Below are 22426 nucleotides of genomic sequence, written 5' to 3' on the forward strand. Positions count from 1 at the left end.
ATAAGTGTTATATGCAACAATAAAGCCACCAAAACACTCACTGCAGCATAAACAGCTTGGTTCCTTCCTTTATGGGTCTTTGCTTTCTCTCTCCTGACACACTAGTGACCACAGGAATCCAACATTCCATGGAGAAGAGCAAAGACCGTTCCATCTCCTAGGACCTGACCCTATTTCTCACACAATTCCAGCAGGCAAGCTGAAAAACAGAGCTTTCTGTGATCATATTCTGCTTCTTTGAAACCACAACAAAATCCCAGCAAGATGCTACCTGTTTTACAGCTCACCGCTACTTCCAGAGTTGCTTTTCAGTCTAGGGCACCAGCCATGCCGTCCTACACCCTGTTTGGAATTTTGTCCACCTCCCGCAAAGGAATACTTGCCTGGTCGAAAAGCGTCCTGTTCACAAACAATGTGTTGTTGGGCTTGGCAAGCTGACGGGCGAGGAAGGTGAAGAGACAGCCAACCTGCGATGGGGTGAAGTCAGAATTCTCGACCATCACCTGAGAAGCATGAGAGAGAAAAGGGAAAAATAAAACCAGAAGCGACTGTTTCTGCAGCTGCCTTTGGGAAAGCAGCCAGGACACTGCAACAAGAAATCCCTGCACAGCCACTGTGTCCCCTCCTGCCCTAGACACCTACACAATTTCCCGGTGTTAGTCCACCTGAAGGTCAAAAGAAAAGCCACCTTCCATGGGACTTAACTGTGTCACCTGAAGACATCGTGGATGTATCTTTGCAAAATCACTCTCTCTTAAAGTTGAAGAGGCTTGACCTTCCTGCCACATGCTCAAGGGAAGTATTCTTGCATATCCCTAGTTTTCAGGTGTGAAGGGGCTCAAGCCCACATTTATCTCCCTCTCTGCAGTCTGTGCTGATCACTAGACGTGTCATAGTGCTTCTGAGCAGAGAAATTTTTTGTAGAGTCCCCCCTCTAAGGGCAGTGCTTTCAGTTGGGAAGAAATTCATTATCTGAACAACTCTGTTGGGTAACATCTGAGAATCGCTCTAGTAAAGCCTGGACACAGAGCATCACACAGTTTATAGCCTCATCAGTCTAAGTGTGGGAGATAGAAATGATCCTTAAAGTGACCCAGAGTCCCAGATCCTCCTGAGATGCTGATGGTCATCTTACACAAACAGAGGCAGACAGGCAAAGACACTAAGGAATCAAGCAGAGCTCTGCTTGAAACATCAGCTAATGTTATCATTCTTTATTAATCTGTATTTTCTGCTTGGAAAGGCTATTTCATACAGAAGCCTAGTCAGAATGGTGTTAGCCAACAGCATTAAGAATACGGCTCACTAAAAGAATAGGATTGTTTTATTTATTTCGGCTTTATTTTTCACTAATCAGGTCCTCAGCAGCTCACGTGAGGGTGAACATACTGTACCTCTGAAACAGAGCAACCACGTGGACGTTCTAAAAGATGAGAGATTTGTCAAAGTTTAGATCAGCATGAGCAGAATGTTTACATTGGCCAAGCTATTTTTAAAGTGCCTCTATTTCCAAAGCCAATAATAAATTTAAAAAAAAAATTCCCAAGATTTTGTTTTTATCCAAAAGGAGAACAGATTCCAGACCAAGGGGCTGAGAGTTCTCATAACACCTAATTAGCTCCCTGCAGGTGCATCTAATCCTGCAGCACTTCTCACGGTCCCCTCCAAGGGACGGGGTTGAGCTCTGCTGCGTGGACACAACCCATCTGCTGTGTGGCCAGCAGCACAGAGCAGGGCTGGGCACAGCTCCATCCAGCCTGACGCAGGAATGAATCCTGCCATAGCTCCACGGCTGCAGCGTGCCACCTCCTGCTGACAGCAGCTAAAGGCACATGAAAGCATGATTTAACCCAGCACAGGGCTAACATCCTTTGAGCACCTCCTGCTCAGCCAGGCTCCCAAACATTCCCCTCCAGCGGCAGAATCTCAGCCCCCTGGCACAGCCTCCTGCCTTCTCTCCCGGGTGCCCCTGTGCTCATCTATCACTGACGGCAGCGACAAGGAAACGCTACTCATGATATATTTATACATAAACAGATTCCAAGTGGAGTTACTCATTATTAATGCTGACAGCTCTGAAGGGGAAAGCAAACGGCGTTTGGCAGTGATAGCTTTTAATGCGAACGTTCATTGTTAAGGAACACGGGCTGCAGATGACAAGTGATTTCTAGAGCATCAGGCTGATGACTCTGACATCCTTCTTCTCTCTCATTTACTAAAGATAGGCCTGTCATTCTGGGTGTGTTACATCCCAAACACAGCACTTACAGATAAAACCCTGTTCCCTGTATTTGAAGAGCACTGGCATCCTGCTAAGCACAGGATTCCTGGGACCTTTTTTCCTGCTCAGAAGGAATCAGGGAGGGGAATCAATGAGAAGCAGATAAAAATAAACATATCGGCGAGGAGGGAAGAAATCTGACAACAAAATACAACCTAGGTGAAATCACAGACAGGAAAGGAGACCTCTCTGCCACCCTATTTAATTGCGCATGAAGCATCACTTCTGAATATCCAGCCTACAGCCCTGGCTGAGGGGAATCCAGGCTCCAGCCCACCACCCAGAGGCATCATCCAGGGCAGGACTGGAAGCACCTCCTTCAAATTACAGGTTTTACTGCAGAGTTGTGTATCATCAGTCAGGTGTAAACGCATTTTTAGGCATGCTCACCTTCAGAAGTATGTCCACAATTCTCTGTTGATATTCCACAGCTTGTTTGTCATTCTTAAAATCTTCAAAAGTCTGTGGGAGACAAAACACTGACACCTTGAGAAGAATGTTCTTCACTGCCAACCCCAGAAACAGCAACAAACACAAAGCTGGCTGCGCTTTTCAGTTCTTTCTATGCAGGTTCTGAGATACAATTTGCTCTTTTCTAACTACCAAAACAGTTCTTACGTATTCCGGTAAAAGTAACAGGTCCAAATAGACAGAGGAAATCCAAGAAACTTGAAAAAGAAGTAGGATGAGACTTTATGCAGGAGAAAAATGCAAGAATAAACACTGTCTACAAAGACATTGTTTTTCTTTTACCTGTGCTTTAAAGACTGCCTCTGCTACCAGACTTTCCACTGTACAATGCCACTTTCAGCAATTTAGACTTAGGAACATAACAGACTGTTATGATCTCCACTGATACCTTACAGAACACACATCGAAACCATTCCTACATCAAGCCAGTGACTACGGGTCCAGCTGAAGCATGAACTTTTTAATAGGAATGACAGAAGAACTGGCACTGCATTTTTATCATGGGGATCAGCAATCTCTTACCAGTGCAAGAACATTAAGAAATTCCCGAGTGTCGAAGTGCAGTAAGGTGCGGATGTAAGGGTAGACCTCTTCATCCACAGATCCCTCAGTTGAATGCAGCCGGATGAGAAACTCAAAGACCTGCAATGAAAAATCAAAGAAAAATACCAGATTTCCTGTAGATTTCAGATAACCAGTAGCACCAGCACATGGGAAAGCAGCATTTTACCTGCTTTGCACTAAGCTTTAAAAGAAGTCCATCAGTATTCTTACTCAAATGATGTTTTCTGCTGCTTGTTAGTAGGGAAAAAATCCCCCCTCAGACTCACCAACCACCTTAATATCAAGCAAAATTTAACATAAAGCAACAATTAAAGCTTATACTCGCAAACCAAAGTGTGTGAAATCAGATAACTCCCTCCCGTTCCGGGCAGGTCTCCTCAGAAGCTGTGCAACTCCTCCTTATCCAGGGCACAGCTCCTCTCCCTGGCAGCAGTTCCCTTGGCAAGAGCCAGCCAAGCTGCCCCCTCACTTTGCGGCACAAGCTTTTGGTGCTGCAAGGACTAATAGAGATGCTGTTCAACTCCTCCGTGGACTTCCTAGTCCCTGAAATTTGAGCGTGTCTTTCAAAATGAAGTTAATTCCCTTTATTGAACAACTGGCCCCCAGAAGGAAGACAGGTGACTGCTGCAGAGCAGGTTTTGTTTCTGAGTATGGGATAAACTACACACTGGGACCCCAGGGTGAACTGACAAGCAACACACTCTCCCAGCTGTCCTCAGGGAATGTCACCTTCTCTCATTGACTCCTATTCCAAGTTGATTTTCCTGTCACCGCACTGGCAAGTGAAGCCAGGAGGAGGTAGCAGCTTGACTTTCAGACCCACAGCCTTCTCTGGGGACCTCCTTGAACCCAAACTCACCTGCCAACCAAGAACTCTGGTCCACACTCTGGAGGGTGTCCAGAGGAAGGCAACGGGCTGGTGAAGGGTCTGGAGCACGGGGATTATTGCGAGCAGCTGAGAGAACTGGGGTGGTTTAGTCTGGAGAAGAGGAGGATGCACTCTATATGCACTCTACAGCTCCCTGAAAGGATGTTGTAGCGAGGTGAGTGCTGGTCTCTTCTCCAAGTAACAAGTGAAAGGATGAGAGGAAATGGCCTCGCATTGCGAGAAGGGAGGTTTAGACTGGCTATTAGGAAATATTACTTCACAGAAAGGGTTGTCAAGCCCTGGAACAGGCCGCTCAGGGAAGCGGTGGAGTCACCATGCCTGGAGGTATTTCAGACGTATGAATATGGCACTTAGGGACACGGATTAGTGGTGAATTTGGCAACACTGGGTTAAGAGCTGGACTCTATGATCTTAAAGTTCTTTTCCAAGAGATTGGCTATGCCTCAGAGGTGAAGATCCAGGGCAAGGACTGGGAGAACTGCACCTACTGGGACCTCCATTGTGGAAGACGACTGTGCTGAACTTTACACTTCCCTGTGCAAAGAGGCCAGAGGGGTAATATCTGAGGCAGAAAAACTCCAACACAAACTGCAGTTTTGGCAACAGCCAAATAGAAGAAAAAATAATTAGTTCATTTTCTTTGATATTATCTCAGTTTCTACTCATCAACCCCATGTTACATGCATTTGAAAACAGGGAAGATCCTCCTACATTTGACACCTCATAATAGAATTTAGGAAGAAGAGATAGCTTCAAAGTTTTGGTGACTTTGTGGTGAAGAATAAGGAAAAAACCAATCAAAATTAGTGCCAATGAGAACTCCATCTTCCCAAACCCCAACTTACAGTTGAAAGAAAATCACTAAAGTTTAAATGTTGAGATTACAACAACTGTTCGATTTCATTCTTTAAAAATGTCTTTGGTATTTACAGTGATTTATACTCAAATCACAAGGATACAGATAATAACTTTCTAACAGAAACCCATGAAATAAGGCAGGCAGCTTCTTCTGAAAAAACCCTGTATGGAAAAGTTTCCTTCCAAAAGGTTGCTCACCTGATTTTTAACCAAAGGTACCAGATCTTCAGGAATATCACCCAACGGATATGCACGGCCTGCCAAGCAGCAACTACAGAAAAGGAGAGGAAAGGCTTTTTTTGAATTCCTCCTGACAGAAACTGCTCTCCTCAAGCTATTTAATTTTTTGAGTTAGTTTTCAGGATGCTTGTAAAACAAGCCAAATAAATCTATTCTGTAAATCACGAAAGCAAGCATTGCAGACAGCACTGTGGTTAACAACAAGACATTGTAACTTTAACTCAGCTGTACGAAGTAGCCGTTGCTATTTTACACAGTCTCTCAGACCCTGACACACACTAAGATGATGCAACGACGGTGAGTTAAACCACTGGTGCCACCACTCTGCCATGCCTTCTGAAGGACCTTACCTTATATATACAAGCAGCTTGTTGCCCATCACCACCTGATCATCTGTAAAACAAGAAGGATTTGTTTTCTTTTATTCTCAAGACAACATACAGATGCGAGTCTTTTTTCTAGCTGCTGGCAAAGCACCTGGCACTGTAAGTAAAGCAGCTTTACACAATAAACAGTGGTAGAGCACTTCTCCGGTCTCCAAGACCCTTATATTATTTCCCTTTTGCATCCCTCTGTTGGAAGTGATTAGATATGTTCAAAACATCAAATATCAAAACTAGAAGCCCTTAAAAGGAAAGAATTCTGTACCTGTGAGTGACTTCCCAGCATTCAGCGGAGGAGCGATGACTTTGAACAGCTTCTGCAACAAGAGAGAAGGCAGCGCTCAAGCAGCTGGGAAAGCTCAAAACAAAGAACCTGTGTGCTTTTAAAGCAGAGATCACTGGAGCATCGCCCCTACAAACTCTTTCTCACCACAGAACCATAGAATCCCTAGGTTGGAAAAGACCTTTGAGATCATCAAATCCAACCGTACCTGTCCACTACTAAATCATATCCCTAAGCACTTCATCTACCCGTCTTTTAAATACCTCCAGGGATTGTGATTCCACCACCTCCCTGGGCAGCTTCTGCCAGTGCTTGAGAACCCTTTCAGTGAAGAAGTTTTTCCTAATGTCCAATCTGAACCTCCCTGGCACAGCTTGAGGCCATTCCCTCTCATTGTATCACCTGTCACTTGGATGAAAAGACCAACATCTGCCTCTCTACAACAAGCAGCTGTAGACAGGAGTAAGGTCTCCCCCTCAGACTCCTCTTCTCCAGGCTAAAAAACCCCACTTCCCTCAGCCGCTCCGCATATGACTTGTTCTCCAACCCCTTCACCAGCTTTGTTGCTCTTCTCAATAATATATATATATATAAAATGCAATAATAATAACCACATACAGCAAGAGGCACAGAGGACACCAAGATCATAGAATCATAGAATAACATACGGCAAAGGATGTTTCTTCCAGCTGATGTTATGACATATGAAAACCAGCCTTCATTCAATCAGGTCTAACCCCAAGCACAGGCCATGGTAAAAACCACTATGTTCAGTAGTCCCAGAAGTAACAGTTCGAGTAAGAACTGACCAGCCCCACGTCCTGTTCTTGAACCTTCAGCCCACCCAGCACGCTCACTAGAGGACTTTGAGTTGGGGGATGGAGAACAAGGATGCATCTAAACACGCAGCTCTATAAAGCAGGAAAAGTGATTTGTACTGGTACAGCTAGGGCTAGGCTTCCCGAAGACCTCTCTAAAATCGTGAACACAAGAGCCTCCCCACCCTGAGAAAAAAACAAATGAGACTGTAACTGCTAAAAATTTTAAGATTTTCACACTCAAACAGATCCAGCTTTTGATTTTAGCTCTACTGAGAGAGCACCAGCAGCACCTCTGTAACGAAATATCCTGATGTAACAGTTCTTGGTATCCCGGGCATATCTTCGGGATCACCAGCTGCAGCATCAACAGGGCCTCCTGTGCTTACCACTGACAGATCACTCCTACGTGCAAAGAACAAAGCCTGCCTCGATGCAAGCACTGTTTCTAGCCTTTTTTCTGGATTCTGTACCCAGGTGAGCTCACCCTTTGTTTCCATTACTCTGTGACATGTACATGTTGTGTCAGCAGAACCAACAGTATGAAGGAGTAAAAGCATGAGGTGTTTGTAGAGCCTCGCACGCCTACGCCACCATCAACCCCACAGTACAGAAAGCCGATGCGTTCTCAGCACATCGTGCCTAGTAGGCCAGGCTCACCACCAGCAGCAGAGCTGATAAGAGAGAGCTTCGCAATGCAGGCTCCTTAAGTCATCATGTTACTCTCTTCTGCCACTTTCGTTTTATATTTATTTTATTAACACGACTGAATTTCCTGCTCTAACTTTGCAGAGCATTGCAACCTCAGCAGGGAAATTTGTTTCCTAAAGCACAGAAATTACAAATCACTTGTCTCCTCTACTGATCAAGTCAAATAAACTGCGTATGTCATACATGATTTCTCCCTTGAAATGAAAAAGAACAAGAAAATACATGTGCTGAATGAAGACATAAGCATTGGTGTTGAAACTGTTTCTCAGGACGACTGTGTGCTGCACACGCAAGTAAAAACTCTCTGCACTGAGCATCGTTCCTACCTCCATGGGACTAATGAAGTCATTCATCCCACTGTTGTAAACGTAGATCATGGCATCATAGAGACGGTTTTCCCAGCACAGAAGAACTACCTGCAAGGCAAACAAAGCCCAACGTAGGTTATCAGCTGCTCTTAGCTCACAGTTTTCTCATTCCCCAGTCTCCTGAACACTATCTCCTCCCTTGCATTCACATCACCTAACAGTACGATTTAAAGAAAAATGAGAACTTCCACTTGCAGAACCTCTGCAAGGACCTTAGATCCCCAAAGGGAGCATCCAGATTATTGCTCTGGGAGCAAACACGGAGCATAGCTGTTTCGTTTCTAGCACTCATAACCTGCATGAGAATTAAAAATTCAGTTCTTCAAAACCCTCGATTGCCCTAGTTTGCCTTTTGGTTGGGTTCGAGAATCATTTTGTTGAGTTCCCAAGCAGTTCCCTCCTTGGAATGGAAAGTTACGCTGTGGGAATAAAAACTGACCAAGGAGAACAGGAGCACCCAGCAGGAGCACCTCCTTCCTCTGCCACCTTCATCACACAAGAACAAGCAGCAGAGCCAGCTGGCAGGCACCAAATTGACAAACCCAGCTCCAGGTTTTTGTGCCCCTTCAGCCTTTGATGCTAACAAAACTCCAGACAGGACAGACTTGACTGTATCAGACTAATCCTGACAAACTAGGAGTTCCCACACATTCAGCTGCTGCTGCGTCAACCTATCCCAGGACACAAACTGGGGGAGCAAAACCTGTTTACAGGCACGTGTGTGTTACAGGACGGACACAGCCACTCTACATAATTCCCACATTCTTCGACTTTTATCCCGGAGACATAGGGCTAAGTTCTGTTACAAATCAGTGATCAGAAGGCATGAATGGTTTGGATTACGCAAGATTTGTCTGTTGAAAGGTGACATGCTGTTTTCCACATGCTGTGCTGCGCTTAATAGAACGGGCAGTTGGCATCGGTGACCGGGGATGCTGTTTCTAGGGGAGCTCAATGCAGTGTGCAGTACAACAGCTCACCTGCTGTATGTCTAAGCTCGTGATATCCATATGCACAATGCAGGCTTCCAAATTTTCCAGCCTGTTCTTGTCTTGGAAGTGAAGCAGCAAGTCTTTCATCACTTGAGCTGTGATTCCCATCAGCTTATCACTTAAGATGTACGGCTCCAAGCACTCTAGAAAGATGCCTTTAGCTACAGAATTCTCACTCATCTTATCATATATCTGGTTAAATAAAAGATCCCTAGGAGGAAACAAGTGTTCAGTTATCAAACAATCTTATTAAAATCTCCTTACTACTCATCTGCTTTCTGGGGGCTCCACATTAAACTCCATTTCCTCTGTATTTCTCAAGCTCCACAGCTGAACGCCCTGTTTAGTTCCTATACTGGTGCAGCTACACAGAATAAATCAGCTATGGATGGTGCAGCACAAAAACTGCTCTTAGAGGAGAAATGATGACAGGAAAATCTATCACAGCAGCTTCTTGCTTAAGGGGATGGCGTGGGGGAAACAAATTTGAAGCAAACCATTCTTGTTCAACACATCAATGAAAATTTAAGACACGCTTTTCTTCGAGTACGGAGTATGCTGACTTTAGTAACTGCTTTTAAGCATTCCTTTAAACTGTGATGGGATACATGATATGATGATGATGTCATGCAATTCTTCAAAAACCACGCGGTATTATAGGAGACGGCCCTCAGGACTACAAGGGCTGGTGGCTGCTCTGGCTGACAGGCTTGCAAACTCAGACTTACGTGCGCTGGAGTAAAAGACAGTAATCAGCTATGACAGGCACCACGTCCTGTGGAGGAAACAGGAAAAAACTGTAGAGGCTGGAAAAAATCCTGCCAAATAGCACATCCTGCAGAGCACAAAACGAAGCTCAGCCAATGCAGCGCAGAATCAATGAATTCTGGGAATCTGCTGGTAGCTGGCACCGTTATATGTTCCCCCGTATGCTAGTTCATATGGAGAAAAGCTCCAGTCACACTTCTGAAGGGGACAGAGCGTGTACAGGTTCTGCCGTGCCACCTAGCCCTAAATCCCCATTTCATTAGTGCGCACAGCAGAATGAGAGTTCAGGTGAACCACAGCAATATTTTTTCAGAAACAGACAAGTCATTTTTGCAGCAAAAGCAAAGTCTGACTAAAAAAAATTGCAAAGATCTACACAAGAGTCCTCTGGAGCTCCATACCTGAAAGTGCTGCTCCATAACCTGGATTTTCCCTTGGTCAGGACATTTCTTTAAAGCCCGATCAGCGTAATGGAGAAGGATTTCAACCATCTGAATTCCAACAAAGAAGAAAATACATTCAAATCGTACAATACAGGCCCTACTTGTAACACATTTTCTAGATGATGGCAGCACTGCGAACTCTGTTGTGCATTCTGGGTGCAAACTACTGCAGGCAGGAAGGAGAGAAGAGGCTGCCAAGAGGCAATGGCATCACCTGGCATAGAAGCGGCCCCCATGGGACACTGACAGCCTATAACAACTTTAACTGACTGAGAAACTGGGCAGCCAGCCTGTCAGCAAATTTTCAGGCAGATAAACACATCCTGAAGCACGAGGCTCACCTGGGCCACATTTTCACCCAAAACTTAAGTTGTAATATCTTAATAAGCAAAACTTATTTACCTGCAAATAAAAATACACATGAAGAACAAACTACAGCTGAACAATTACTGCAATTGTTTATTTTAAACATATCTTTTCCAGAAGAAGGTTCCTGGAACAACTGAAGGGGCTACAAGAAAGCTGGGGAGGGACTGTTCACAAAGGCTTGTGGTGATAGGATGAGGTGGAAGGGGGATAAACTGGAGAGGGGCAGATTTAGACTAGACATAAGGAGGAATTTCTTCACAATGAGAGTGGTGAAGCCCTGGCCCAGGCTGCCCAGGGAAGCTGTGGCTGCCCCATCCCTGGAGAGGTTCAAGGCCAGGCTGGATGGGCCTTGGGCACCTGATCCAGTGGGAGGCGTTCCTGCCCGTCGCAGAGGGTGGAACTGGATGGGCTTTGAGGTCCCTTCCAATCCAAGCTATTCTACGATTCTAACTGAACAGGGTCAGTTGAAGAGTTTAGTCCATGTATATAAGGAGCAAAGCTTTCATCCTGACAGCCAGCAAGTTACACACTGATGGACACCAGCCAGCCAAAGGTCAGGAAACTCTTCAGTTACCTACAAAAATTTTTCTCTCCACTCTAAAGAGACTAGAGGACTCAAGGCCCGGATGATAATGTCACATTTGATTTGATAATGCTGCAGATTTTATCCCCACCTTTACCTAAAAGGTATTTCCAAGTCTATTCCAAAATCCTGCTCACAATCTTAGCAAGAGGGGCACGCGTACATATTCTAGAGTTAGCTGAATTAACTTCTGGAAGATAGCAGCCATTTCCACAAACACAGTCAGCACCACATTAGCATACATCAAACTCCATTTAGGAAGAGATCAGCAACTCACTCTGTCTGCAATGACTGCTTTCCTCTTGTTTGCATCCCCAGACAAGCCTAGAAAGAATGAGGAGGGGAAAATGAAGCTTTTTTCATCTAAGCTATCTGTGCAATACAAAAATCCCACAGTTCCGATGCTACCACCAGTATCCCTGAGCTGCAGACATCAGGATATCTACATACAGAATTTTGTCTTCTACTTGTAGCCCTCACTTCTTCTGAAGAGCTTATTCGCCCAATATAAGACTGTTCCAGCACAAGAACGGCAAGAACAGATTTGAAAGCTGTTTTAACACTGAGAGAAGCCTCAGCCGAGGGCTGACAAAGACTGCGTATGTGAGGCTAATTGAAGGGGGATGCTTTGATGCGAAGGAGCTGAATTAAGAGCGCTATAAGGGAAAAAATATCTTAAATGCTAATTCAAAAAGACAGTAATTCTTTGAACACTTAAAAACTATCTGCTTAACTGCATTATACCCATGCATTAAAATGAGACACATCTTCACACACTAGTAATTTCACAGCAGGAGGATGTCATCCAGAGAACTTGAGTCTCATCTGCTAAACCCATCAGAAGTTCTTTGCTGAAAAGTTAATATGTCCAGTCCAAAACAGACTGTTCAAGCAGCAGTTTCCAGCATAATTAACATATTTATCATAAAAAGCTAAGAGCTCACAAAGCATCTTCCTTTATAGGAAACAGTGTTGGCAGAGCTAGCAGAACGCCACACTGGAGATGGTCAACAGGTCATGCATGACCTTCAGGAATATTTTAATGGGCTAGTTATTCAACCCCTGGGTCCACCTCCTTCAAAGTGCCGACAGACAGGAGTCAAACACAGGCCAAGTCTGATGTTCATTTGAAAACAGCTAAAGGGATGAGGACTCTGAACGAGCCAAATTCAGCCATATGAAAGGCGTTGTTTCTGCCAAACCCAAAGCAGCACAGCCTACTTTTTCTCATTCAGTTCAACTCAATTATCTTCCTTTTTTTTCCCAAAACAGTGATCTCGGCGTATGCATAGGTTTGAACCTCCCCTAGTGGTTTCAAATAAAACAAAGAAATGACAAAACTTACCTACTACAGCCTTTGCTTTACCTTCATAAAATGACCAAGCTAGAGCCAGGGCATCAGTGAGACGCTCTTGTTTCAGAAGGTGATCGACTCGCTAAAACAACAAGTAATACTGGACCTTAGCGTCACAGAAAAGATGATCCCCTCCCACCGAAGATCAGCATTTCCCAGAAGCGGGTCACGAGCCCTGAGAGCCGGGGGACAGGGAGCCTCAGAAACTCTCAATGAACCGCAGTCAAGGACAGTATCTCAAAAAGATTTTCTTGTATGTACATCTTCCGCTGGACATTTAAAAGAGACTAAGAAACATAAGGCCCCAGTACATCAAATCCCTGTGGGCTACATTTCAGGTCAGATGTTTGATGGATGGAGACCACCAGCATCAGCGAGTGTCTGCAATCACAATCAAAATTTTCCACGCCTTATCCTTGCCTCATCACTGAGAGCACAACAAAAAACCCTGCCACGTTTTCAGCATACAGATGTACTCATCCTACCTTTTATATTCTCCTGAGCTCACAGTCAACAAGGACTGAAGTAGATCACAAGTATTTTCTACTTTAAGGAATCACAAGGTTGAGCACTACTCGTCTTGATACGCTAGGTCAAAATGTTAAAGTACTGTTTGAGAGAAGAGAGATTCTGAGTCTCAAACCAGCACTCTACTGCAGTAAGAGCTCACCCTCAGCTTGACACCCAAGCCCCCACGTACTTGACTACAACTCACAAGTCCCCTGCTACAGAGGCCTCCAGCACAACAGAAACCATACAGTAATTTAGAAAGAAGTTGGCTGTGACTGACTTTTAGGAAGGCCAAGACATTAACACATGTGTCAAAGCAAGACTTTTCATTAACAGTTTAGTAAATCTATGTTGGTAGCGAAGAAAACCAGCAGAGGACAGTGACCTTAGTAACCAAAAGCAGTGACTGCATCCAAGTTCAATAGATCTGAACCCTTCATATTTTATTAAAGGTCCTGATTCAGTGTTACTTGGAGCGTCTTATAATCCTGGACGAGCACAAGAGCTGTGAAACAGGTAGGAGAAAAAGGGGTGAAGGTCACTGCTTAAAGGAGAAAGGTGAGACTGGAGAGAAATAACTACTGGGGAGTTCCTTGAGAATCAACCTTGAAACTGCCTTCTACATAACGATTTGGTCAACTACCTTCTAGGTAATCTTTGATGGATTTTATGATGTTGCTCCTGCAGCAGCTGGAGACAAATTGCAGTGAACACATTTCCTTCCACCCCTGTATGCTTATCTGGCAAACAGAAGGCTCACACTTACACAGTCCTCTGAAGTCATATACTGCTCTAACTCTGTCTTGGTAACAGAAGCTCAGACACGGCAAGGCGTTGTGTCTTGCTTGGGAGTTTAGGGTCTCCCTTCAGCCTGCAAGTTTATGCTAGCAGGAGTGCCACAGCATCCCACCATGGAACACAGCATCCCTGCAGTGCTGGCTGTGCATAGCAATCGGGGATCCTGAATGTAGGGCTCGGAACACGCTTAACAAACGTGCCCTTCCCCCTCCTCTCAAGCTATATTCCAAGCAATTCAAACACACTAAGCCACAGAGCTTTCCTCTTAACGTACCTCTCTCCAGCTTCTCAATGTCATAACGTGAACAGACTAGAAAAGAAAAAGAACAAGTTATTTACTCACAGTGTCTCATACAGCCTGTGGTATCCCAGACCTACCAAAGCACACTGGTACAGATGAAGCTAAGTAAAGTAAACCTCAAGCTTGGCAAGGCAGGAATAAACTGGAAATTTATATTGAACAGAAAACACCCTTTACCTGGCCTTAGAGGCCATTTTGCCCCAAGGTACGACCCCTCACTTCCTACCCGATTTCCACAGGCCATACAGGCCACCTCCCTCTGCCTTTCCACAGACAGCCTGCACCGCAGGACAGGAAAAGTGAACACATTTTTCCTTTTATCATTCCATGCAATAGTGTCTAGTGTCCCCTGCTGGGTTGTCATCTTCTGTTTACTCACTACCACATTTAGAACGGAGAAGTCGAAGCTTGGGGCCGAGGAGATGTCAGTACATTAATGCTAAGACTACCTTGAAGAAGCATAAACCAGGAGACTGTGAAGCTACGACATCTTGGCCCACATCCTGGCTAAGACAAATTATTGCACACTTCTTTAATCTCAGGATATAAGTGCACAGAGAACCCATCCCTAATTCAGATCTCCACAGAATAAAAAAAATTGCCCTTCTCCAGAAGATGGGCTTCCACCAACAGCAAATGCCCCATATTTTTCTTAAAAACTCCCCACATTTACCTTAGTTCCAAGGTAAAATATCTGGCCACCACAGCTGCTGATGGACTGATAACAAGCTTTCTCTCCAACCAGTGCCTACAGGGAGAAAAATTACGTGCAAGTGGAACTGCTTTTTGTTTTCACAAGATTTCCCACGAAACACATATATTTATTTCAACCTTAGAGACGCTCTGCAGCTCAGAAATCAAAATAAGGACTAGGAGAGAACACTGCATGCTGCTGGGCAGGAGTGAGTAAAAACACTCTGCTATCACTCCTTCCTGCTTGTGGCTACAGCTTCAGTTGCTGCTGAGCTCTGGCTGCCCGGGACAAAGCCCCAGGGAGCCCCACGCAGCGCTCTCTGCGTCTGTCCCCAGACACAAAACAAGTTACGGGGGCTCCTTCCTTGCCATCTGCTTCTTCCCAAACCTTCCTCAAGAGCAAACGTGTGGGAGACACAGATGGAAAGAATATTGTTGAAGTGAGTTGCTTCAACAGAAGCCTGAACGCCAGTAATGAGCGTTCACCAGGCTCTATATGGGCACATTCACAGTGGGAGAAATGGAGGATCACATTAAAATTAGAGATTTTGCCACGAATTAGAAAAGCCTATAGGAATCTCTAGAACAACACAGCACGCGAGCTTCCTTCCTGTACAGAGCATTCCAGGCTTGGTAACTTCAGAGCAGCTCCCAAAACCAGCAAGGCACAAAAGGAAACATCAACTGTTAGCTGCCCACATTAACGCTGTATATCATTTATGAGATGCTTCAAAAGCCTTTTTGCAAAGCACAAAGCTCCCCCCACCCTGTAGGGTGAATCGGAACCTGAGCTGGCTAACATAGGTCATTGGTGTCTACCAGCGCTTCGCTGACGTTGCCTCCTGTTGCCAGGGACTTGAAGTGGCTGCTGTTGTAGACAAGCTGAACTTCTGAGATCTCTACAGTCTCCAGCTCCTCCTGCGTCTGACGGTCTATTACATGCAGCTTCTCCACACTGTCTAGCAGCACTGCTGTCCGGGAGTTTATCCACTGAAAAAGCAAAAAGTCGCACATTTCATCAATGTATACGCAATTAGAGGCCAACTAAACAGGCTTTGGATACATCCCCGCGTATCAACATGGGAAGTTTGGGGATGGCTAACAGCTTTGTGGTCGCTTCACACCAGCACCCATGCATAACTCCAAATGTAAAGATAAAGAGGCTCCTTCTGGAGCATCAGCTTTAACACTGAAAAAAATTACAAGGAACTTTCTTAACAGACAGCACCTGTAGACAAATGGCAATCCACCAGAGCCTGTCCCCTTGGTGTGCTGTTTATGCTCTATCCAAAGGTCTCAAAAACTAAACTACCACAACATCCATTCTCACATCCCTTAGGAGGCAAAAATGGTATCAGGAGGCACTGAGAAGAGAATCAGTACGTCAAAGTTTAACTCGAAGCCTGTCATCCATATTCATTTTAGAAATAGCCAAGCATACTTCTTAAATAACTTCAAATTCTAGCTGGTGTGGATGTCCATCTTGGTACTTTGGTCTTTCCTGTTTTATTCTCTGCATTTAGTAACTGCGTTTCAGAGTTGAGCAATTCTTTCATTAAAAGCGTCAATTACTGTGCTGTCACAAGCACTCACATATGGAAACACTAGAATTTTACTGAGCCAATTACACAGAAGTTTGCTTTCTTTTGCAAAAATCTAGAATAAAAGTCTTGCTAGAGTCTCTCTGGCTCTTGAAAATACTTCCTCAACCAGGCCACCTCCTTTTCCCAGAGAGGGCTGTACTGTTGCCTGCATGCTGCTAATTTTTCACCCTGTAGCTATTTCACTTGTGCTAGCGTTTCACCGAGTCCCATGTTTAAGGACATTTTTCAGTCAGTGAGCTTGAGATAAATACAGCCAGTTCTTGTGCTGAATTGGTAAAGCCAATGGTACAGAGCTAAGGGCTCCTGAGACACAGACAGGAGAGCTGGTGAAAAAAATATTTAACCATTCTGTAGTATTGAGACTTACAGTAAAGTTAATGAGGTCGTAATGAAGATGAAGCTGCCTCTGCTTAGTGACATGTATCGCACCAGTATCATCTCTCTTCACCTAAAAGAGAAATCAGACAAGGCTGACTCGAACTCAAAGGCTTTCTTCATCTCAGCCTCTCTACTTCAGAGGGTGTCACACCAACTGCAGGAGTGTGGGGCCCCCCTCAGCAGGATGAGAGCACAGCAGCAGCGCACACGGTTCTCCAGTGGGGCGTAACATCTCACTCGGGCAAGTGAGGAATCAGAAGGTTCTGAGCACAGAGCAGTGAAAATCTGGGCCCTTCGCTGGAGCAATGTTAAATTGTTTATTTGTACTGCAGGAATCGTACGGCATAACAAGCCGGCACTACACGTGTTCAAGGGGTTGTTCCCCGCTGTCCTGCCTCACGTATTATACAAGGCAATTCCATTTCTAAAACGGGTGCAAGCCTCCGGCATTCATAGAGAGCTCCGAAGGAGGACTGGTTCTCCTACACCAACTTCCAAGGGGCTCAGTCCCACTGGGATAACGAATTGAAGGGAGATGTTGCGTGACAACTCCCAGTCAAGGGTTCTCTCTCGTCTCACGCAGAAACAACTGTACTTTCCACTTGTACATGTCAGACCTACACAACCCCAATGTGAAACTTGCTTGAATTAATCATCATTTAAAAAAGGATTCTGAAAAGGAAAATAAGGGGGTTTTACACTTTGACAATTTGCAGTACAGCAAGAGGGACCTGAGTACAGGTAACAGAGCTGCTTTTTAATCACCCGTAAGCAGAGCAGCACTGCTGGCCATAGCTGAGCTGGCTACCTGTGCAGAGGCTCGTGATATCACATGCACAGACATCTCCAGCAAGGCAGGCTTCCTCCCCAAGTTTACCAAGAGAGAAGACAGAGGAGAAAGAGGATTAAATCCAAACAACATAACGTCTGGGTGCTTGAGCAATGCTTAAGGTCCCAGATGACAGCGGAGCTGGGAAACAAGCATAGTGCTCCAAAGCCAAAATGTCAGATTTTCTGTAGCCCAGGTACTGCCCTCATTGAAATCAGGCACAAAATCATCTTCAACCAACCATACCTAGTTGCCCAGGGAAGCTGTGGATGCGCCACCCCTGGAGGTGTTCAGGGCCAGGCTGGATGGGCCTTGGGCACCTGATCCAGTGGGAGGTGTCCCTGCCCAGGGCAGGGGGGTTGGAACTAGATGATCTTTAAGATCCTTTCCAATCCAAGCTATTCTACAATTCTAGGATATCTGCATGTGTAACTTCTGCAGATCTAAAGAGGATGAGCAGCATGCCCTGAAGTCACATGCCAACAGGACCTGAAAGCTGTTGTTTCTTAGTGGTTTATACAAATTTTTTCCAAACCCATCTTTTATAGCAAAAAAATAAAATGGTACCTCAAATTCATGTGAACTCCCTGAAAACAACCCACATTCTTCTTTCTCCAGCAGTAATTAGATTAGCTTCAAATCAACATTTCTGGAACACATAAAGCTCATGCCTCCCGATTCTCATGGAAAGGCCCCACTGCTTCCTGAAGAGCAATGACCAACAGGTCTGTTTTCCCAAGCTGACTGCAAGCTGCAGCCATCCCTAGCACACACAGATATCACATTTTCACAGAAACAGAGGAATAGGATGTGTGAATAGGAAGTGCCTGTCTGAAAAGCAGCATAAAACATCCAGGGCTTACCAGAAGAAAATGAACGACGTCTCCTCGACAAAACGCAAGCATGGGGTTCACGGAGTTCTGTACGGCCACAAAGTGCCAAGCCAGAAGAGGGACACTAGAAGGGTCCATCTGTTAGACAAAATGCACAGCCAGTGTTTAAGGTACATAAGGCAGAGCACTGCTGGGCACTGCTGCTCGCTGACTTTGCCATGTAACCACAGAGGCTGTAGAGTGATTTCCTGATCTGCTGGTAGCTGAGCAGCAGCGTGTGCTAGGCGGTCCCGCCACATGGGCTAGGGGTGGTGTCTGTCTCTCGACAAAGCACACAGCCAGTTAGAACAAAACCTGTCTCCCAACTGCTTAATGCAGACCCAGTTTCACAGAGGTGGATGGACTACGACACACCGCAGCGTGCTAGCAGCCTTGCCTCTGGTTCTCCAGTCTAACATACCCCACATCTTCTCTCCCCAGGTGCTTTTCCAAAAGGAATTATACCAGCAATTAGTTAAAGTGGATAATCAAGAGTTTAGAAGATTGTTCAGGGCTCTAATTCCGCTTTGTTTCTGCCCCTGCAATGAAGGGTTCTGCAGTACGGTTGTTACATAAAGCAATGGCCTCAGTCCAGGGTGACTATAGCCATCATCAGGCCAACATCCCATCTGCAGGTGCGTCCACGCTGCAGAAGGGAAGACAAGAAGCTGAGGGGCTCCTGCACTCCCCCCCTCCTGCTTATCGGAGAAAATCAGCCTCTTCACACAAGTAGAGCTGAAATTAGCCTTTCCTCCTCCTCTCTGCCCACAATCTGCACACATCAGACCAACACATTATCACGGCAATTCCACAATGAGGACTTTACTGCGTGATGATATAGTAGCAATGCCAAACACCTGGTCCTAATCTCACCCCCTTCACTCCAGGAACTGCTTGTAGCCATAACCCAAGAAGCAACTGTTTGTCTTCATTACTCACACGGCCATAAGGAAAGGTCATCCACACTTTCAGAGATGGCTTCAGGCCAATAACCAGTATCTTCAAGACAAACAAAAAGGCAAAATAAAATGTCTTAGTATAATCTCTACCAGAAAACCCCTTCTTTGTGATTTCTCACACAAAGCCTTATGCAAGCAGCAGGTTACCTTTGTTAGGGAGGCCATGGCCAGCAGTGAATACTGGGTGATAGGATGGTCTCTCAGCTCAACTTTTGCATGTAACGGTTCAATACAACAAACCTCCCCCTTGGAGCCACTGAAGAGACATCGAGATTCACACGTTCTCACTCCCATAACCCTCCTGCAAAAAAGGGAAATCAGCTTGGTGGCCAGCTACTGTGAAGAGACCAGCACAACAATCTCACGAAATCTCAAGAGTGGCCCTTCATAAATATTGTCCTTAAAAGTCTGTTATGCAGCTCCAGGGATCGCTTCTAGCCTGTCTCTGGAAGCAGCACCATACAGCTGCTCAGATACAGACAGAATTCCTTAACATCTTATTTAACAATAAAGTTTTGTTAGTTCCTGGTCATGATCAGACTTCCTAGACAGTCAATCCTTCCTCCTTGTCCTTCATCCTCTTCAAGAGGCCAAGAAGAAAGCGAGCACTTAATGCAGGGCAGCTCTCGCTAATGAAACAAGAAAAAACAAGAGGCAGCACTTTTATGACACCTACCAAGCACCCAAAAGGAATGTCAAGATTCTGGACAATGCATTAACACCTTAATAATTTCAGCTATTCTTCAACTGTTACACTATCCAGACAGCACCTTGCTTCAGCTGTGAAATTATACTGCAGCCCTAAATCACACCTCCAACGATCAGACAGCTGCTTTACAGGTACCAATGGCTTTTTTTGCTTAGGTTTTAGAAACTATGACTCAACATCAGTTTCTTCTACTTTCTGTGGGTACTTAAGAGTTACTATCTTACTTGAATGACAATTCAAACACGGAGCCTCCGCTGTCATTGCAAATGGCAAGCGTCGGGTCATCTGTAAACTGAGCAGATCATCAGATTAAAAGTAGCACTAAGAAATAAACCACAAAATATAGTGGATAGAAAAATGTTTGCTATTATGGCATTAGTAACAGCACACAAAAGTACAAGCATGGTCCCTGCAAGAAAGCCACCTTTAACATACAAAGTTGAGACAATGACTGGCTTTTTTGTGATGTGTAAGAAAAGCAAGGCTAGATTTCGTTACTTAAGTCCCATTACTCTCTGTTGCAGCTCAGAACTGGAGCGTACAAAAACCTGGGGTACCCCTAGAAGGCCCCACAGCCTCAAGTTCATGAGTTGGCACCAGATGTGGAGAACAGGCTGCAGTCACAAACAGACTAGAACTGCTAATGATACCAAATAAACGAGACAATAAACAGTCACAGCCGCAGCTGAGGCTCCCTTCTGGAGGACTTTGAAAGCTGCACAGGCACCTGGGCTGTACAGCAGTGTCTGAGACTCTTCAACGCCGATACCGCCATCAGGTCATGAGGTGAAGAAGAGGCCCCTAGGAGCAGAGGACCCAGCACAGGGCAATAGTCATCCTCATGCCCAGGGCAGAGAGGGAAGTCTGGAAGGCGCAGAAGCAAGGAGACACCTTCACGCCCACAACACATTTTTGGATAGCCAGGTCAGACCAACAAGTACATGAGAACTTGCCCTTGAGCAACATGCCCCACCAGACCCATGGGACATTGTACGGGTCTGGGATGTCTCAGCAAGGCCCAGGAAATGAGGAGAAAGAAGAGTTTGGGTGATGCACCAAAGCCACCACTCTGGCCAGCTGCCAAGGAGCATCATGCTCTGGCAGGAGATCCACAGAAACCAAGCCATGCACAAAATCAGATATGAGCTTGTGTGACACCACAACTATGTTGAAAAAGAAGACACACATGATTTCTCTTTCAACCCCAACATTCCCAATGAGTTATTTGAAAAAGTGATGACAAACTACTTTCTACACTTCAAATTCATTTAAATTTAAATTCAGCAAGTCACATATCCAGTCCAAACTACAGCAAGTAGTAGAGAAATGTACTCTAGCAATTAATTCTTCACAGATTTTGGCATCACAGAGACGAGTCACAACAGACAACTGTTGTTTGTTACAGTACAACTCACAGCTGATGTTATTATTTCAGCTCCCAAAATATTCAATTTCTTTTTTAAATAGAATTTCTGCTCATTTTTCTCACCTCTGGATACTATTGCCAAATAGGCAGCCTCTCTCAACTGTAAATCTAACACTACTAAGCAAAGGAAGCCATACATCTGACTGAAAGCAAGTGTGTTTTACAGGAGGAAGCGGTGCACAAGGAGTACACGCAGCATTTGTTACCTTGATGTGCAAAATGGCTGTTCCAGGGGGGTGTGCATCCGTTATTGATCGCAGCAGCTTCCCACTGGCCAGATCCCACATCGTGATCTGCAAGCAGATGGTTCTCAGTACACGCTTACTGCCAAGAGGTTCTCTCCATCACCCCGTGCATCAATAAATGTCTCTATTCCCAACATCAACCTGCATTAGCAGGGTCTTCATATCAAAGAGAATTATCTGAAATCTATTCCTACCCTGTTTTCACAAGCGGTTTACTTATCTGCTTATACTCTGGTTGACAACATTAGAGTTATCCTCACAACTGCGGATCACGTCCTTTTGGCAAGCTCTCACCACCTGCCCAAACCCACACACCTCGCAGCTGTTTGCCTGGTAGTGCAAGAACATAAAGTAAATGCTGCCACACAACACTGTTCAAAGTGGTTTGAAGCACTTCGCTCTCACAGGATCAGTGAACAGTTGAATAATTTCTCAAGCATCTCCATAGCTACCGTGAACCTTATCACTCCTCTCCTTCTGCCTTTGGTCTTGTAGGAGAAAACAGCTCGGCTTGCACTTGGGTATCAAATTCAGGCAACTTCTCAAGTAAGAAGCAGGAATTCCCATACTACTTTCTGCATAACTGAGGAATATTTAGCCCAGAAGTGCTGAGATAGCAGTTTGAATCAAACTTGTTATTGGAAATCTATTTATATGGTTCCATAAGTAACGTATCGAAGCTTTGTAGACCAGATGTTTCAGAACTGCTGCTCCAAAATATTTTATC

General features: G+C 45.0%; 1 protein-coding gene across 1 annotated transcript in view; it reads right to left on the reverse strand.

Moving 5' to 3' along the window:
* The window catches only part of VPS8 (VPS8 subunit of CORVET complex), a 72413-nt gene that overhangs the window by 39796 nt on the left and 10191 nt on the right, over positions 1 to 22426 (reverse strand). Inside the window, exons 8-28 of the mRNA XM_069865005.1 lie at positions 21661 to 21747; positions 20253 to 20320; positions 19467 to 19620; positions 19300 to 19359; positions 18352 to 18459; positions 16649 to 16729; positions 15497 to 15667; positions 14658 to 14732; positions 13958 to 13993; positions 12367 to 12457; positions 11299 to 11345; positions 10028 to 10117; positions 9587 to 9633; positions 8847 to 9069; positions 7825 to 7914; positions 5952 to 6003; positions 5654 to 5696; positions 5262 to 5334; positions 3275 to 3394; positions 2672 to 2743; positions 384 to 503 (exon numbers count right to left, since the gene is read on the reverse strand). Coding sequence (XP_069721106.1) covers positions 384 to 503; positions 2672 to 2743; positions 3275 to 3394; positions 5262 to 5334; positions 5654 to 5696; positions 5952 to 6003; positions 7825 to 7914; positions 8847 to 9069; positions 9587 to 9633; positions 10028 to 10117; positions 11299 to 11345; positions 12367 to 12457; positions 13958 to 13993; positions 14658 to 14732; positions 15497 to 15667; positions 16649 to 16729; positions 18352 to 18459; positions 19300 to 19359; positions 19467 to 19620; positions 20253 to 20320; positions 21661 to 21747 — 1908 coding nt within the window. The remainder of the gene's footprint in view (positions 1 to 383; positions 504 to 2671; positions 2744 to 3274; positions 3395 to 5261; positions 5335 to 5653; positions 5697 to 5951; positions 6004 to 7824; positions 7915 to 8846; positions 9070 to 9586; positions 9634 to 10027; positions 10118 to 11298; positions 11346 to 12366; positions 12458 to 13957; positions 13994 to 14657; positions 14733 to 15496; positions 15668 to 16648; positions 16730 to 18351; positions 18460 to 19299; positions 19360 to 19466; positions 19621 to 20252; positions 20321 to 21660; positions 21748 to 22426) is intronic.

This window comes from Phaenicophaeus curvirostris, chromosome 10 (genome assembly GCF_032191515.1).
Source record: "Phaenicophaeus curvirostris isolate KB17595 chromosome 10, BPBGC_Pcur_1.0, whole genome shotgun sequence".
In the NCBI taxonomy this organism is placed as follows: Eukaryota; Metazoa; Chordata; class Aves; order Cuculiformes; family Cuculidae; genus Phaenicophaeus; species Phaenicophaeus curvirostris.